The sequence below is a fragment of the Scyliorhinus torazame genome, chromosome 25, assembly GCF_047496885.1.
Source record: "Scyliorhinus torazame isolate Kashiwa2021f chromosome 25, sScyTor2.1, whole genome shotgun sequence".
NCBI classification, from domain to species: Eukaryota; Metazoa; Chordata; class Chondrichthyes; order Carcharhiniformes; family Scyliorhinidae; genus Scyliorhinus; species Scyliorhinus torazame.
Genome location: NC_092731.1, coordinates 27,749,421 through 27,766,723, shown reverse-complemented (window position 1 = coordinate 27,766,723; position 17,303 = coordinate 27,749,421). Strand labels below are relative to the sequence as shown.

The 17,303-nt window shown below is 51.3% G+C and overlaps 1 protein-coding gene across 3 annotated transcripts in view; it reads left to right on the top strand.

The window, feature by feature from the left end:
• The window catches only part of LOC140402446 (homeobox protein Meis1-like), a 742,827-nt gene extending 726,059 nt beyond the window's left edge, over window positions 1-16,768 (top strand). For 2 of the 3 annotated variants that reach the window (XM_072490236.1, XM_072490235.1), the window contains exons 10-12: window positions 6,863-6,921; window positions 9,074-9,163; window positions 15,174-16,768. In XM_072490236.1, the coding sequence (XP_072346337.1) occupies window positions 6,863-6,921; window positions 9,074-9,163; window positions 15,174-15,451 (427 nt within the window). In that variant the 3' untranslated portion in view covers window positions 15,452-16,768. Of the gene's footprint in view, window positions 1-6,862; window positions 6,922-9,073; window positions 9,164-9,491; window positions 9,588-15,173 lie in introns of all 3 variants that reach the window. The other variant, XM_072490237.1, reaches the window with a different exon arrangement.
• Window positions 16,769-17,303: the final 535 nt, after the last annotated feature.

Below are 17,303 nucleotides of genomic sequence, written 5' to 3'. Positions count from 1 at the left end.
TACCCCCTCCCTCGCCTAATGGGTGGCAGGTGCCAGACCGCGACAGGGTTGTAGCTTCCCACCCCTCGTGAATGGGGGGGGGGGGTCCATCGGGGCCTTGCGACCCTGGCCCGGAGCCGGCGCTGCAAACTGGCCCTTTGAGGTCATCAGGGAGGTCACAGCCCAAAGACGTTCGGGGACCCGTCTGTGAAGGAGCGTTTAGGAGTGAGGGTTGCCAACTCTGACCGACTGGGTGTAATCTAGAAGTCTCTTCGTGCGACTGCCTGTCCTGCCCCCGTCGCTCCCACCGCCGGACCGTCCGATCTGCCCATCATTCCCTTCCCACGCCAATCTGAAAGTGGACAACCCCGGGAGATGACCACCTTCGGGCCTGGAGGCGCCTGGAGTGTTGTCAACCGCTTCTTGACGTACGAGGAGGGGGTTAAGATGGCCCCTCCGTCCCCCCACCCACCCCCCCCCCCCCCCAGTCCTAGTCCCAGCGAGATTTCAGGCGGGCCTGTCTGGAGTCACTCGGGCTCAAGGCAGCAACTGAATATGAGAGGGCCTTGGTCCCGAAGTGGGCGACGACATTTAAACCCATCCCCAGATATCCGTGCTCCTCGGAGGAATAGCGAGACCTCATTTGCGCGAGTGTAATTTGCCCTCTGATTAAGCAGCGGCTCGAAACACTGAGTGAGCTGTCAATCCCTCCTCCCCCCTTCACAGTTCTTCAGCGAAAAAGAGAGGTTATTAGGGTAGTTAAATGTTAGTTAGAAAACCAGACTGTTGGTAATTTAATTTTCGACCGTGACTAATATGCAGCTGAATCTCTGTCCTTAATTATTCCAACTTCAATGTAAATTATGGTCTTTTCCCCTCGTTGGAGTTTGCTGACTAGGCCTGGGAGATTAGCTGGCCTCCTATTTTGCCTGTCTTCTGTCAGGACCCGGAGATGGTGGCAGATATTGAAGGGGTTTAGTCCCCATTGCTCCCCAAGGTTATATAAACACTGTACCCAGACACCGGGTGCCAGAATATCCACTGGTCAGTTGCCATGGGTCCCCACTATACCGTTACTGGGTACCCATAGATAGTCCACCGGCTGGTTGCCATGGTGCCTGCAGGTCTTTTGCTTGTTATTCTTCCACGGGAAGTGGGGGTCGCGGGTGTGAGACCCACATTTGTCGCCCACCCCTCACTGGATTAAAAGCGATTAAGAGACAACCACATTGCTGTGGGTCTGGAGTCACGTGGAGGCCAGACCGGGTAAGGAGGGCATATTTTGTTCCCTAAAGGGGCATTAGTGAACCAGGGTTTTTTTTTTTAACGCCAATCAACGACGGTTTAGTGATCGGCGTCACAGAGACTAGTTTTTTCATTTTGGACTTAATTAATTGAATTTAAATTCCACCAGGTGCCAGGGTGGGATTCGAACCGGTGTCTGACGTGCCCACCCCCGGCCGCGAAGCGATAGCCTGGGTTACTAGTTGTGGTATTATCAGGTACTACAGTACCCAAGATGCTGAAGACCATTGGTTAAACCTAGGAGTTTACCATTGGCTGTTGGTATGTAGCTCCGCCTTGACAGGCGGGGTATAAGAACCGGTGCCATCCCAGCAGCCCTCATTTTCTGTACCGAAGCTGCTGGGGAACAGTTCTAGTCGATTAAAGCCTTCAGTTATGATACAACCTCGTCTTTGATTGTAATTGATCACGCATCACTAGTCCAGTGACATTATCACTAACTTCCCGACCAAGGTACACACCCGTCGATTACCATGGCACCTAGGGGTTATACAACCATGGGCTGGTTGCCATGGCACCCTCCATACAGATATGAGGTACCCACAAGAGAGTTGTCACGGTGCCCACAGGTCAGTTGCCATGGTGCACACCACTTGGTTACTCATGGTTTACATACCTGCTTTCTACCTATGGCCCAGTTTCCATGGTGCCTGGAAGCGAGCTGCCCACCATGCAGTTACCAAATACCCTCAGGGAGGTTGCCATAGCGCCCATGGGTCATTCGGCAGTGGGTTTCATGACATCCGGCCCATGGGTGCAATGGTTATTCATGAGGGTTATTCATGAAGGCCTTAACTTCTCAACCTTGCCCCTCGCCTGAAGTGTGGTGACCCTCAGGTTAAACCACCACCAGTCAGCGCTCTCCCCCTCAAAGGGGAAAGCAGCCCATGGTCATCTGGGACAATGACGACTTTAGCCTCCCTTACAATGATTCAATAACCTGGGGGAGGCAGTGGGTACCATGGCAACTGACCAATCTCCATGGCGAACACTTGTCTTTTGCCGAATGACCAACTGGTTGTACATATTCCTGGCGCTTTCGTCACGAGACCTCCAAACACCCCACCCCCCCCCCACCCCGCCACGAGCCCCCCCCTCCGCCCGCCCCCCCCTTGCCATTGGCATCCCCAACGAGTCATCCATGGCAATATCCCACCTTTGCATCGTGAAGCCGACAAAGGCTTCATCATTCTATCCGTTGACAGTCAAACAGCCCCCCCCCACCGACCCCCCTCCTTCCCCATTCTGATATCTAATCCACAAAACATTCAAGCAATTATTTGCCCACTGTTTTACTGGCGGGCTCCGCTTGCAGCCACATGCTGCCGATCAGCCTTTCCATTCCCAAGGGCATTCCTGGAGGGTTGGCAGCCCGTGCCCACACCTCTCCCACAAAGAATAGGCCGTTAAATCCCGCAACGAAAACACCAATTTGCCCAATTACTGGATCCATCAGCAAAGTTTCAGTTATTAGCAATTAATGCTCTGCGCTCGACCAAACCCACTGCGAGCTGCGGCTAGTTTACTGGAGTTTTCTCAGTGCTGGAAAGTTGCCAAGTCCACAGGGAGCCAGTATCAAAATGGTTGTTAAACTCTTCCCTAACGCACTTCCACATTCAAATAAATTGCAGCAATACACTGAGTCAGTGTCAGAGGGCTTTATTACTGCAATATTAGCCATATATATATCAGAAATAACACTTTGAACTGGCAGTAAAATATCTAAACACTTTATTCCTGCACACTTTGATCCTTTCCTAGACTTGCTCTCTTTCAAACCCTTCCCCGTTCCCCCCTCTCTTTTATAGACTATCGAATTTACAGTGCAGAAGGAGGCCATTTGGCCCATCGAGCCTGCACCAGCCCTTGGAAAGAGCACCCTGCTTAAGCCCCTCGCCTCAACCCTATCTCAGTCACCCCACTAAACCTTAAGGGGAAATTTATTATGGCCAATCCTCATCTTTGGACTGCGGGAGGAAACCGGAGCACCCGGAGGAAACCCACGCAGACACGGGGGGGGGAATGTGCAAACTCCACACGGACGGTCATCGAACGCCGTAGTTGTACCCGGGTCCCTGGAGCTGTGAGGCAGCAGTGCTAACCACTGTGCCACCATGCCGTCCCCTCTCCTCTCTACCCCCCCCCCCTCCCAATCTCCTCATTTACCGCCCTCTCCCTTTCCCCACTCGGTCCAATCCTTACTTTTCCCCCTTCCCTCATCCTCACCACCCTCTCCTCCCCCCCCCCCCCCGTTCCTTTATTCCCTATTCTCTCTCTCCTCACTTGCGTCGTTTCCTTCCCCCTTCTCCCATCCCCAGCTATCCCCCCCGCCCTGCTCTCTCTCTCTCTCTTTTCAAACCTTCTCTCCATTCCTCCCTATTCCCCCTCTCCCCATTATCCCCCCCACCCCTCTCCATTCTCACTCTCTGAACTCACTGGCTTATTCCCCATGCTGCCTGCTCTCCCGCTCTCTCGCTCTGGCCCTGCTCCTTCTTATCCCGTTCCCGGCGTGGCTGCACCGTCCATTCCAGAGTAAATCAGTGACCCTCGAGCAGTAGTTTCTGAGTCTCCGCTCACATTCGCAGCGTCGCGGGCAGTGCGACTGAACATCAGACACCCACTTTCCACCAATTTCCCTTTGAATTGTTCCCTCGATTATCTAATATTCTTTTGTCTGTAATATTCCCGGTGGGAGTTCAAAGGTTACTCTTCCACGTTGGTCAAAGATAGATCAGTCTTAATGCTCCGTTCAACAATAACGAGGCAGCGATCGTGAAACACACAAAGAGGCAGCGATCGTGCAGGAAGAGGGAGAGAGAGAGAGATTGTCGGCCCTCCCACCCCCGCTGCGAAATGTTTTCCGGTGGCAGAAGCGGATCGACATTCGCCGCTGGCTGCGTCTTCCGTTCCCGCTGCCGTCCGCGGCGTTTCGCTTATCCCGCCCGTCCTGCCGCCGGGGATCCCCTATCGCAGAGACGGAGGGGGCGGTTGTCTTCTTCGGCGGGACCGGAAGACCCTGCTGGTGGGGAGCGGCCGGTAATTCCTGCCTGAATAATTTGAAGCCGAGGCCAGCACCGCCGTCAAACCGCCATCTTTTTTGCGTGAACACTTTCTGCCATTTACGCTACCATCAGCACCTCCTTTAGTCTTTAACAGCGGCGTTAACACCCACTTTGTCTTGTGCTTGAGGCACCTTTCTCAAATCCTTCCTGGCTCCCATCTATTCCTGACCTTCCATTTTGCTCCACATGCTCCCCTCCTCCCTCAAAGTGCGGCACGGTGGCACAGTAGTTAGCCTCATAGCGCCAGGGCCCCAGGTTCGATTCCAGCCTCCGGTCGGTCATGCTGAAATTGCCCAAAGATGTGGCAGGTTAGGCAGATTGGCTGCACTCACTGCGCAGGGTCACGGGAATAGGACGGGAGTGTGGGCCGTGGTAAGGAGGCTCCTTCGGAGCGTCGGTGCAGACACGATGGGCTGAAGGGCCTCCTTCTGCACTGTAGCGATCAATGGATTCTCCTCAGAATAATCTGTGCGACCTGCCCGCCCGTTGGGATTCACTTTTCCCGTCGGCACTCCCGGCCCACGTGTTTCCCGGCGGCATGAGGCGGGAAATCCCATTCAGAAGCGGCGAGAATCCCGGCACCAGCGAAGGGCGCGCCACTGGGAAACACGCAGTCAGGGGAACAGAGAATCACGCCCGTAATCTCCAAAACTACGGGGGACAGTAGGAATTTCTGGAATGGTCACAGGCAGGGTGAGCGGGGCTGGGAATGGCAGAGGATGGTGGGGACTGAATCCTTGGAGTCAGTCAAGAAGCAGTTGGGCGTGGTGAGCTTAAATGGCTATTACGCCTGCTGCTATTCTCTATGTTTCTGCTACCACGATCTCCCAGTGCATCGCCGTCTATCGATTCCCCCAGCTCACTCCAGCCAGGAACCATTTGATCTCCAGGAAGAGATGCGACATCAGTCGGAAACCCAGGGGCGGGGGAGAGGGGGATGGGATCGGGCGCGCGCGAGACGAAGGAAGTTTGGGAAAAGTCCCAATTCCCACCACAGCCAGCCAGAGAGTCCATCCTTGAACATTTCGCTTGCCTTTATCAATCTCCCCCTGGAGATTCAAGCCAGGGTGGAATTGATTTATATTTTTAAAAAATTGGACAGTGCCCATCGGGACGGGCAAACTAATTGAGCTGAGGAATCTTTGTTCTCCTGCGATGCGCATCAATTAGGCGACTTTGAGGTTCTGCTCATAAACAGTAACAAAAAAAGACGTCAGGGAATTGGAGGCTGTAATTCAATCTCTTGATTTCGCTGGTAATCAGATCCTGATTGTATTACAGGCGGATATCTATGTTTGATTTTATACCTAATCTACAGCATCTGTCACTTTGCAACAGGAAACAACATTCTCCGTCGCCGCTGTTTCCTGTCACATGGGCAATAGGGTACAGCCGACCCTCTTTCCCCCCCGTCACATTCCTGGCTGCAGAAACCTTGGCCAGGGTTTCCCCATCTTCTACCCCCACCCCCCCCCGGCTATCATTGGCTGCTGGTGAGATCTTTCGGTCACGCCAGAATCCACGGTCGTTTCCATGGCGCACCCGCCCCACCGCGGCAAGACCAGAAGACCCCCCCCCCCCCACCCCACCAGCAGGGAGGGCCAGAAAACCCTTTGGGGGGAGGAGCAATTATCTGGCCCCGCTTGCAAGGGCCTGAATCGGGTTATGGCCGTGATTTCCTGGCTGCGTCGCCCGGGCACCTCCGCCCGCCAGTTTCCCGGCAGCGTGGGGTGGCTGCATCGGGAATTCCCATTGACAGCGGCGGATACAGCTGCCGCAAAATTCTCCGCAGCGGGGGTCAGGCAGAGAACCTCGGCCAATGTTTTGGGTCCAATATGATACTTCTTTGGTAAGCGCTCCATTGAAATTAGAGTGGTTTTTCAAACCCAGTGCAGAACATTAGAGAGTCTATTCTACAGTAAAATAGTGGCCTAGATTTTAGCGGAGATACTCCCAATAAATGAAGGGGCGGCTACCTCAGTTGGCTGGACGGCTGGTTCGTGATGCAGAGCGAGGCCAACATTGTGGGTTCAATTCCCCGTACCGGCTGAGGTTATTCATGAAGGCCCCGCCTTCTCAACCTCGCCCCTCGCCTAAGGTGTGGTGACCCTCAGGTTAAATCACCACCAGTCAGTTCTCTACCCCCCTCCCCCCCTCAAAGGGGATGGTGATCTGGAACTATGGAGACGTCACTTACTTCAGGCAAGCACAGGTGAGAGGGAAAAAGGGGTAGCTGATGGCCTGAGAGAAGGTCGAGTGGATGGACCTTTCGTGAGGCGACATGGACCCAGCTGGGCCAAATGCCATGTTTCCGCTTTGTAAATTCCATGTCGCTCCACGTTTGTTGTTTGCTTCTAGAGCCCCCACTCGGCACAGCCAAACACTTCAAAATGGCTGCCATTGCAGCCAACAAGTGGCCTGACACAAGCATGTTGACAGCTACCATTGTACCCAATAGCACTGTATTTAAGGGATATGTCCTATTCACTCAATTAACCACTGTGTTTTTGATTCAGGTTCATTAATGCAAGACGTCGCATTGTACAGCCGATGATTGACCAATCAAATCGAACAGGTCTGACAACTATTTTGCTAATTTGCTCTAAGCTAGCATTCCCTCCCTCAAATGAGCCACTATAAGTGTTGTGCCGTACCGACATCAAGACATCAATCGGGGATGGGCTAGACACGTTTTGGGGGGTTTATTTATTTAAAGACGGCACATGACATCAGATATACACAGGATGGAAAGCTCAAAGACACCAGCAGTAGAGCTGTGAGTGTGTGCTCTGCTACGAACCAAAGGTGACACTAAGACTAGATTGCGTGACACACTGCCCTTCTAGTCAAGCCACGCTGCTATCCTTTAACGGTGCGTTACAACAAATGGCACCCGGGGAACAACCCATTTGTCATGTTTGTCAACACGCACAGTGCCATGCCAACGAAATTGGGAAGCTCTTCCAAACTATATTGGCATCATGACGTCTGCCCGCAGGGCAGCATGGTGGTGCAGTAGTTAGCACTGCTGCCTCACGGCGCCGAGGACCCGGCTTCGATCCCTGCCCCGGGTCACTGTATGTGTGGAGTTTGTACATTCTCCCCATGTCTGCATGGGGCACACCCCCACAACCCAAAGATGGGTAGGTGGATTGGCTGCACTTAATTGCCCCTTCAGTGGAAAATTATTGAATAAAATAAAGTCTGCCCGCTGTTACCAGTGCGGTAATGATGGAAGGGGGACAAACAGAAGCCCTCTCATCTCCAAGGAAGGCACTTCTGTCACCATACCACTATAGGGCCTTGTAAGAGGAGAAGGTTATTAATCTGGCTTCTCCACTTTAAATGTACTGAGGGCAACATTTGTAAGATTAATATTCATATGGAGTTCTTTGGAGAGGGCTGATCAATGAGGTGTGACAGTATTTTTTTGCTGAGTTATTGTATGAAACGGAGCCATTCAGACTAGGCCCAGGCTTTTCCTCCATGTCGGTGAAAGCTCATCATTCTGCCTCAGAGTCCCCCGTGAGCTGAACGCCCAGCTGGAAAGTCACTATTGTTGCTCGAAACCTACATTAAGGCCATGGCACCTTGTCAGCTCTTGGTCCTTTCGATAAATCTATCTTAAATGCCAGGACCTTACCAATCGCCCTGCTGCTCACATCCCATCCAGACCAACTTGTATGGCCAGGGCTGAGGTATAACACAACAGCGGCGTCCCTGTAGCAACAAGAATGAGGCCTGGCTTGGCGATTACTGCTCACACTTAAAAAAAATTGCCAGGCAGCACATTGTATCGTTGATGGCGGATAGTTGGGCGGCACGGTGACACAGTGGTTAGCACTGCTGACTCACAGCACCAGGGATCCGTGTTCAATTCCGACCTCGGGTGACTAGGTGGAGTCTGCACGTTCTCCCTGTGTCTGCGTGGGTTTCCTCCGGGTGCTCCGGTTTCCTCCCACAGTCTAAAGTAGTGCAGGATAGGTCGGGTTACAGGGGGATAGGGCGGGAGACTGGGCCTAGGTAGGGTGTGTGAGTCAGCAGTGCTAACCACTGTGCCACCGTGCTGCCCTCTTTCAGGCCAAAGCCAATGGCAATTTGCAATGGCGAACCCGGGAGTGGGGGGGGGGGGGGGGGGGGGGGCGCACTCGGCAGAACCGGAAGATCCCCCTGGCAGGACAGGCCGGAATATCCTCCCCTATCACGTCTGCCTTCATTCCCATGGCTTCACCTCCGCAGCCAATGAATGAACTGAGGAGGAATTCTTCTTTGTTTTTCAGAAAAATATTCTTTATTCTGAAAGTATCTGAAAGAACATTGCAAACATTTCAAAATGGCCGTAACACGCGGTGCAATAATATTCAGGTTCTCTACATACATGTTGTCCTCTCGAGGCGCTTGAATACGGTCAACAAAACATGGCAGACATTTCATAATGGCCGTTACTGATGTTGCAAAGGCATTCATAGTGTCTTCTCTACTGTGGAGAAAATGGTCTAAAGCATGGCCCCTTTCTACCAGCCAATCGCGTAGTGACTGTCATCGTGCCGATGATGATCCTTTCCCTGGCATGTATTCCATTCCATCTAGTTTTAGATATATATGTGTGTGTTTTAAATGAACCATGTTGACATCCATTAATGTGGTAAACACTGTCCTGGCACACTGCCCCCAAATCCCAGTTTAAGACGGGCGAGATGAGTCTAATTCTTCTCTTCTCTCTCCAGTTGGCCAGGGAACACCCTACAGCCCAGACGGCCAACCAATGGGAGGGTTTGTAATGGATGGCCAACAGCACATGGGCATTCGACCTCCAGGTAAGGTCAATCTCTATCTCCGTGACCGATCGCGTTGAGCTTTCCCCTCCCCTCCCTCCTGTTTCACCAGCAGCAGCCTCGGGGCGATGGGGAGGGGGGGGTGGGGGCTTGGGCGGGGACAGAGGCGGGGGTGGGAAGAAACTGGAGCTCACAACCTTTGTTTTGTTTTTCATTTTGCCGCTCGTACTTTCTACTGTTTTAAATATCCGCCTCAATCCAGCTAATGTCCAAGGGTATTCTGTTCTGTTTTGGGGAATTTCTTGCTGTCTTTGTATTCTGACTCTGGTGATGTCCTAGCCTGGTCTTGGATTGTTTATGTTCCTTCTAGGACCAATGGGTGGAATGGGCATGAATATGGGCATGGAGGGTCAGTGGCACTACATGTAACCTTCATCACTGTTACCCAATCGCAAAGCAAGGGGAAGTAAGTACTGTCCCCCATGGGGGGGTGATTGTATTATGTGTGTCCACCCATCCAAGGCATCTCCCCCCCCCCCCACCCCACCCCTGCCATCTTCATGGTCGTTCTCCTTGTCTGCCTCCTCATCGGAGGGCTACATGTACCAAAACCCATTTGTCTCTGTCTTTCTTTTGTGCTTCGAATGTTGCGTTTGCCCTTCGGGTTCTGAAGGCGGGGGAGCAGGTGCTGTCTGCGGTGCCCTGCGATCGGGACTTGAGTGGAGTCGGCTGAATGTGGACGGGGCGGGGTGGGGGGGGGGGTGGTGCCCTGGGTGCCCAGAGCTGAGAGGATAGTTACAAAGCTGGTGTGACCTTAACCTTTCCGCTCTCGCATTGAGTCATGGCAAAGTCAACCCTCGCCGTACAGGGTGTCCCGTCTGACCTGGACACTGACAGACTTCAGTACTGTCTGCACCATGACGTCCAACCATTTCTTCCAAAATCTGAGACAGTCACAGGCTAAAACATTATTGCGATAGCCACAACAATAAGACAGGGACTTAGGAACAAGAGCCCTTCTGCCCCTCCAGGCTCTTCTGATATTCAACGAGACCATGGCTGGTTTGCTGCTGAACTCCACATTCCTGACTTCACCACATATCCCTTAGTACCTTGGGCTAACGTCCAAAGACCCAAAGATGTGCAGGTTAGGTTGATTGGCCGTGCTAAATTGTCCCTTAATGTCCAATGGTTAGGTGGGGTTATGGGGTTACAGGGATAGGGTGGAGCAGTGGGCCTAGGCGGGGTGATCTTTTAAAGGGTCAGTGTACACTTGATGGGCTGAATGGCCTTCTTCTGTCCGAACTGTCTGGATTCTATGATTCTATGAACGTAGGATTTCGGAGCAGAAGACGGCCATTTGGCCCTTCGAGCCTGCTTCACCGTTCAATAAGATCATGAGTGATCTGATTATGGTTTTGACTCCACTCTGCCCCCCAACACCCTGGACTCTCTTGTCGATCACAAACCTGACTAAACCAGGCCTTGACTATATTCAATGAACCCGGCCTCCACTGCCCTCCGAGGGCAAGAAAATTCTCCTCATCGCCATCTTGTAAGGGAGACCTCGTATTCTCAAACCTTCCTCTGGTTCTAGCCTCTCCCACAAATGAAGCAGAAGGTTAACATGACCAGGAATGGGTGGGTTGTCTTATGAGGAAAGTTGGGTTTGCATCCGCTGGAGTTTAGAAGGAGACTTGAGCGGAACCGTTACGATCCTGACGGGTATTGACAGGGTGGATGTGGAAAGGATGTTTCCTCTTGTGGGGGAATCTCGAACAAGGGGTCACTGTTTCAAAATAAGGCGTCGCCCATTTAAAACAGAGATGAGGAGAAATGTTTTCTCTCAGAGGGTCGTGAGTTTCTGGAACTTTCTTCATCAAAAGGCGGGGGGGGGGGATGCAGAATCTTTCAATATTTTTAAGCCGGGGGGGGTGAAAGGTTATCGGTGGTTGGCGGGAATGTGGGGTTGAGGTTACAATCAGATCTTATTGAATGGCGGAGCCAGCTCGAGGGGCCGAGTGGCCTCCTGCTGCCCCTAATTCATACCTGTCCTCCAGGTGGCTGCCCTATCAAATCCCCTCAGGATCTAGGTTAGGTGGGGTTTCTGGGTTACGGGGATAGGCTGGAGGCGTGGTCTTAAGTAGGGTGCTCTTTCTAAGGGCTGGTGCAGACTCGATGGGCCGAATGGCCTACTTCTGCACTGTAAATTCTATGAGTCTATTTTAATAAGCCCTTCACCCCAGGAATAATTGCATTAGCCTTCTCTGTTATAACACAATTATATCTTTGTTAATTGAATTCACATCCCCCCCCCCACCCCCGGCTGGTGTGGTGGGATTTGAACCCATGCCCCTGAGAGACTGGAGGCCCGGGCTGCGTTACATTGACTCTAGATTTCCGTCAACTGCTGCCCCAAATCGGGGCATTCATGAACTACTCAAGTCAGCTCCTGTCTCTATCGACAGGGCATTGCAATCTCCTCGGGGAAGATTGCAAGACTTCACCCCAAGACTGCACCAGAGATTCAGGAAATGGTGGTCATCGGTCATTGTTGGATGGCCCAGTCCCATAGCACAGGTCAACAAGGCTTTCTACCTGGTAGGATCGGTTTAGCTCAGTTGGCTGGACTTCTGGTTCGTGATGCAGAGCGAGGCCAGCAACGCGGGTTCAATTCCCCGTACCGGCCGAGGTTATTCATGAAGGCCCCACCTTCTCAACCTTGCCCCTTGCCTGAGGTGGGGTGACCCTCAGGTTAAATCACCACCAGTCAGCTCTCTCCCCCCTCAAAGGGCAACGCTGCCAATGGCCATCTGGGACTATGACAACTTTACTTACCCAGTGGGCTTGCTAACCCTCCAGGATAAGAACTTAAGAACCAGGAGTGGGACATTCAGCCCCTCGAACCTGCTCCGTCATTCAACAAGATCATGGCTGATCTCCTCTCAGCCTCAACTCCACCGTCCTGCTTGTTCTCCATAACCCTTCAACTCATTACTGATTAAAAATCTGTCTAACTCCTTAAATTTACTCACTGTCCCAGCATCCACCGCACTCAGGGTAGCGAATTCCACAGATTCACGACCCTTTGGGAGAAGTAGTTTATCCTCAAATCTGTTTTAAATCTGCTCCCCCTTATCCTAAAACTATGACCTCTCGTTCCAGATTGCCCCACAAGAGGAAACATCCGCTCCACGTCTACTTTGTCAATACCTTTTATCATCTTATATACCTAGAATCATAGAATTTACAATGCAGAAGAATCAATTAGATCTCTCATTCTTCTAAACTCTAGAGAGTATCGGCCTAAGCTGCTCAATCTCTCTTCATACGACAAACCCCTCATCTCTGGAATCAATCTAGTGAATCCCCTCTGAACTGCCTCCAATGCAACCACATCCCTCCTCAAGTCAGGGGACCAAACTGTACACAGTACTCCAGGTGCGATCTCACCAATACCTTGTATAGTTGCCCCAGAGTCTCCCGGAATGGAAGACTGATCACCTGTTGGGGGCGAAATCCCAGGAGGAAAATCAGAGGAGCTTAAAAATAACAGAAGTGTTTCTTTCTTACTTCCTTTGAATATTTTTCTCTGTTGGAAAAATATTGGCGATGGCGCAAGACCAGTCTGATTGGCTGGCTGTCATTCGTTTAGGTAATGAAGTCTTTCCTCGTCCCCATTGGCCACGAGAGGAGGGGGGTGCCATGACGATCTGTGCGTCTGGTGACCGATGGGGAGAGGGGATGGGAGGGGAGGGTGATAGAAACCTCCTTCAACGTGCCCCACCTGAGCCCGAGCATCGTGGTACTGGCCCCAAGAGGGTCAGAAAGACACACTCCCCGTTTTCTTCTTTTTTTATTTTTTTCCCCCTTTTGTTCGAACCAGTATTTTCAGGGAAAGTTGAGAGAGGAGAGGAAAACTCTGCGGCTCAGACAAGGGGTGCCAGCCAGTCAGCTGAGGCGAATGGGAAAAACGCACAGCATTAGCCACACACAATAAGGCAAGGCTCCTTCGCTCGAGCTAATTGATTGTGGGCCGTTTAAGTAGGCAGTCACTCGCACCGTGTCCAATTGAATTGACTGCGCAAGTATGCAAATGCGCTCATTAACATCTCCGATCCGACACGGGTCACCGCACTTGAACCCCAGTCCTGCACCGCGCTCCGAGCCTGGGGCCGGAAGTAATCCGGCCCGTTCCTGACAAGTGGGACTGCGAGAGCTCAGGCAATTTGTCGATCAGATTAACTTGCAAATGGTGCTGAAGCTGCAATTACCGGGAGAACCTCTCTTCACCTTACATTACTTCAACGCAATTGCTTGAGTTTATTAATTGCGTTGCCTATTTTAATCTGTAACCTCTATCGTACTGCCAGGCTGCGGGGTGGGGTGGGGGTGGGGTTTGCGGGGGGGGGGGTGTTGGCGGAGGGGGGGGGCAGTGGGAGTCAGGAGATACTTGTATCTAACCTGTTCTATTAGACAAAGACATCTCAGTCCCAAACAGCTGATGCTCTGTGCTGCCTGGATGGCCAGGATAAACTGATTAATCCTTCCAGAAGATTCTGCCAGCCCATTTTTTCACCCCACTGCCAATCTTCCCGGCTGAGGACTCTGTAAACGTGGGCTCGTGAATTTAACATCACCGTAAAGAGGGTATGGGAGAATTATTTTTACCCGGGGACCAATATTTGTTTTCCCACAGCGCCCGTGGATATAAATGCAAAACCGAGGGTGAGACGGTGGGATTGATGCAGGGGAGGGGAATGCGGGGGGAATGGGAAACAGGAAGCTGGGGCGAAAGAGAGGGCAGGCGGCAAACTAGGGAGAGGAGGAAAGGAAAACATCAAACTCCGGAGAATAGTAGTTTCGCGGGTGAGGAATTGGCCTTGTGCTTAAAGCAGGCAACGTGATTGCTTCCCGCGCTAGGGTCCTTCCAACCTCGAGGTCCATTGGGCCACGTGTGAATGAAGCAGGCGAGCCGTGGACACCAATTAGTCGTCTCTTACACTGGGAATTTTTTTTTAAATCATTTTACGGGACATCAGTGCCTCGGGCTCGCCCAGCACTTTTTTTAATGCCCGTCCTTAACTGCCCTCTATTTCCGAGGGCATTTGAGAGTCAACCACGTTTGCTGTGGGTCTGGAGTCACATGTAGGCCAGACCGGGTAAGGGCGGCAGATTTCCTTCCCTGCAGGAATATTCGTGATCCTGATGGGGTTTTACAACAATCGACAATGGTTTCATGGTCGTCATCATTGGACTTTTTAATACCACATTTTTATTGAATTCAAATTTCACCATCTGCCTTGGTGGGATTTGAACTGCAGGGGTTGGGGGGGTGGCAGGGGAGGTGTGTGGGGGCAGGGGGAGGACGAAGCAGAGTAGCCAGAGGGGATGAGCGCGGGCCTCCCGTCATCTTGATTTTGTGGACAACCGCAATTAGGACCCCCAATCAGAAGTGCAAAGGTGCCTGACATATATTTCAGGCAGGCGCGCCGAACACCTAAAATCACCAGTATGACGACGTGCGGGACAAGACTGGGCAGGGGTGTCGACTCCTCAAAACCCGACCCCGGTCCTTCGGATCTCAATAAAAAAAGATGGGCCTTTCCCAGTGAAGTCGCAAAAACACACTCGAGAAAAATCTGACAATGGATGTTGGGACATTTATTTCTAGTTGTTTTTATGTGTTCAATTGAACAGAAAAGACCCAACATTCGGGGGCCAGGATTTAGCGCCTCCTCAAGCCTGTTGGGACATCATGGTCCGGGTGAAGTAGACGGCAATTTAAGTGGCCTGATACCTCCCCTGTGAGGGGCGGGGCGGGGGGGGGGGCGGGGGTTGGGGGCTGGGGGGGAACTGTAAGATCCAGGCCCAGGATTCATTCCACAGTCAACACTGCCCAATCCCAACCTGACATTGGCAAGGCCTATAGCCAGGCTGACGTATCCGTGAAAGGGGAGCAAACATCCGCAGTTGGGTATCTTCAGTGAAGCGTGGCTGGCGGCTCGTTAACGAAAGTAAAGAATTGACACTCTCGACTTTATCCCTCTAGGTTTGGCGGGAACGCCGGGGGACTATGTATCTCAAGGAGGGGCAATGGGCCTGGGCCTCCCGCAAGCCGGATACACCCCTCCCCCGATGTCACCTCACCCCGCCCAGCTGCGACACGGACCCTCGCTGCACTCCTTCGTCCCCGGCCACCCCCACCACCCAGCCATGATGATGCACAGCGGACCCCCGCCCCGACCCGCGATGCCGTCGCAAAGCCCGTCCATCTTGAACCCCGGAGAGCGGGCCAGCGATGGACATCCACGCCCATTAAATGTGTAAAAGTTGTACAGAAGAGGAAGAGTTTTAACAAGATGTCCGACCTCGGCGATTTGAGGCACAAACTGGAATTTAGACTGCTGTGTGTGTGTGTGTGTGAGACTATTTGTTTATTTTAATTGTATTTTTTGTGGATTTGAATGAGGACCAACTCTGGAGCATCTGAATTGAACTGCCGTGAAACTTTTATAGACAATGAAACACTGACAAAAAAAAAGGACATTGCAACCATTTTTTGAGCAACTTCAACAAAGAACAAAGACTTAAATTAACTTGTACATGTTCTGCGATCTTTTCTTTGGTTTCCTATAGAATTTTTTTTATATATATATATACATAGATTAAAAAAAATAACAACAGTGAAACAAATTATTTCCACACCATTTGTAACGTTCTCGAAAGCCCAACGTGCCATTGTGTTTCTGGCTGGTACCTTCCAGCAGTCAATGGACCTTGCCACCCAGTGCGGCATGGAATTTCGAGACGGTGCCTATCCTGAGCTCCGTCAGCCTTAGTTTCTCGGAGGCATCTGGCCTGACCTCTGCATGAACCTTTCGCTTTGCGTGTGTTTTTTTCAGCGTTTCGGGACACCGTAAATGCAGGCAAGCGTATTTATCGAGGCTGTTGGTGGATTCATTCCAGAGCCACAATTGGAATTCTACAATAATATTTTGACATAATTGCGAATCCCAATCACTGACAATGGCTGTGATTTACAATTAGTCGTTTGGCAGCATGGAACTTGAATATTGCTGAAAAATGAGACATGTCAAAGCTTTTCACCTTGCACTCATCTGGCCATAATACCAGTATAAGGGGTGAGAAAATAGCAATTTATACCGTTTGAGAAGAAAGTGCCGATTGGTTGGCGACTGTTTTAAATTTCAAACAACGCTTGACAGTTAACTGTCAATTACCAACAACTGGTGCATTCTCCGTGGCAATCCCCCCCCCCCCCCAACCAATCAGAGTCTACTTGCCAACCAGTCAGCACTCTCTTCTCACAGTATGGGGTGGCAAGGTAGCACAGCGGTTAGCACTGTTGCTTCACAGTGCCAGGGACCCGCATTCGATTCCCGGCTTGGGTCACTATCCCCGTGCACGTTCTCCCCGTGTCTGCGTGGGTTTCCTCTGGGTGCTCCGGTTTCCTCCCACAAATTCGAAAGACGTGCTTGTTAGGTGATTTGGACATTCTGAATTCTCCCTCAGTGTACTCTAACAGGCGCGGGAATGTGGCGACGAGGAGATTTTCACAGTAACTTCATTGCAGTGTTAATGTAAGCCTACTAGTGACACTAATAAAGATATGAATTGTTGTTTCCCCCTTGCATTGGTATTCTTGCGAAGTGTCCTGATGGATGCGAGTGGAAAAACTTCGACATGCCTCTTTCTGACTGTTTGACCCGATTCAAATTCTTGAATTGTTTGGCCGTCGTGTCAGTTATTTTACTGGCCAATTGGTTGATTGAATCATTTTTGATGACTTTAAGAGTGGACCTCTTCAAAATATTCTTTCAGAATATGCACAGTCTGATGCCACACAATTAACTCACTAATAGACAACGGATCCCTTCTTAAAGGTTCAAAAGGTCAAAATCCTGAATCTCTACATCCATTTGATGGCAATGGTTACATCGGTCTTGGCTTTACAGGTGGCCCGATCCAAGGAATGATGTCATGAATTAAGTAGACCAAATAGGGATGATCGAACCAAAATACTGCAGATGCTGGAAATCTGAAATCAAGAACAGAAAGTGCCAGAAATACTCAGCTGGCCAGTCAGCACCTGTGGAGAGAGGAACAGAGTCAACATTTCAATGATCAATACGATTCCCTGAAGAAGAGTTAACTGTTT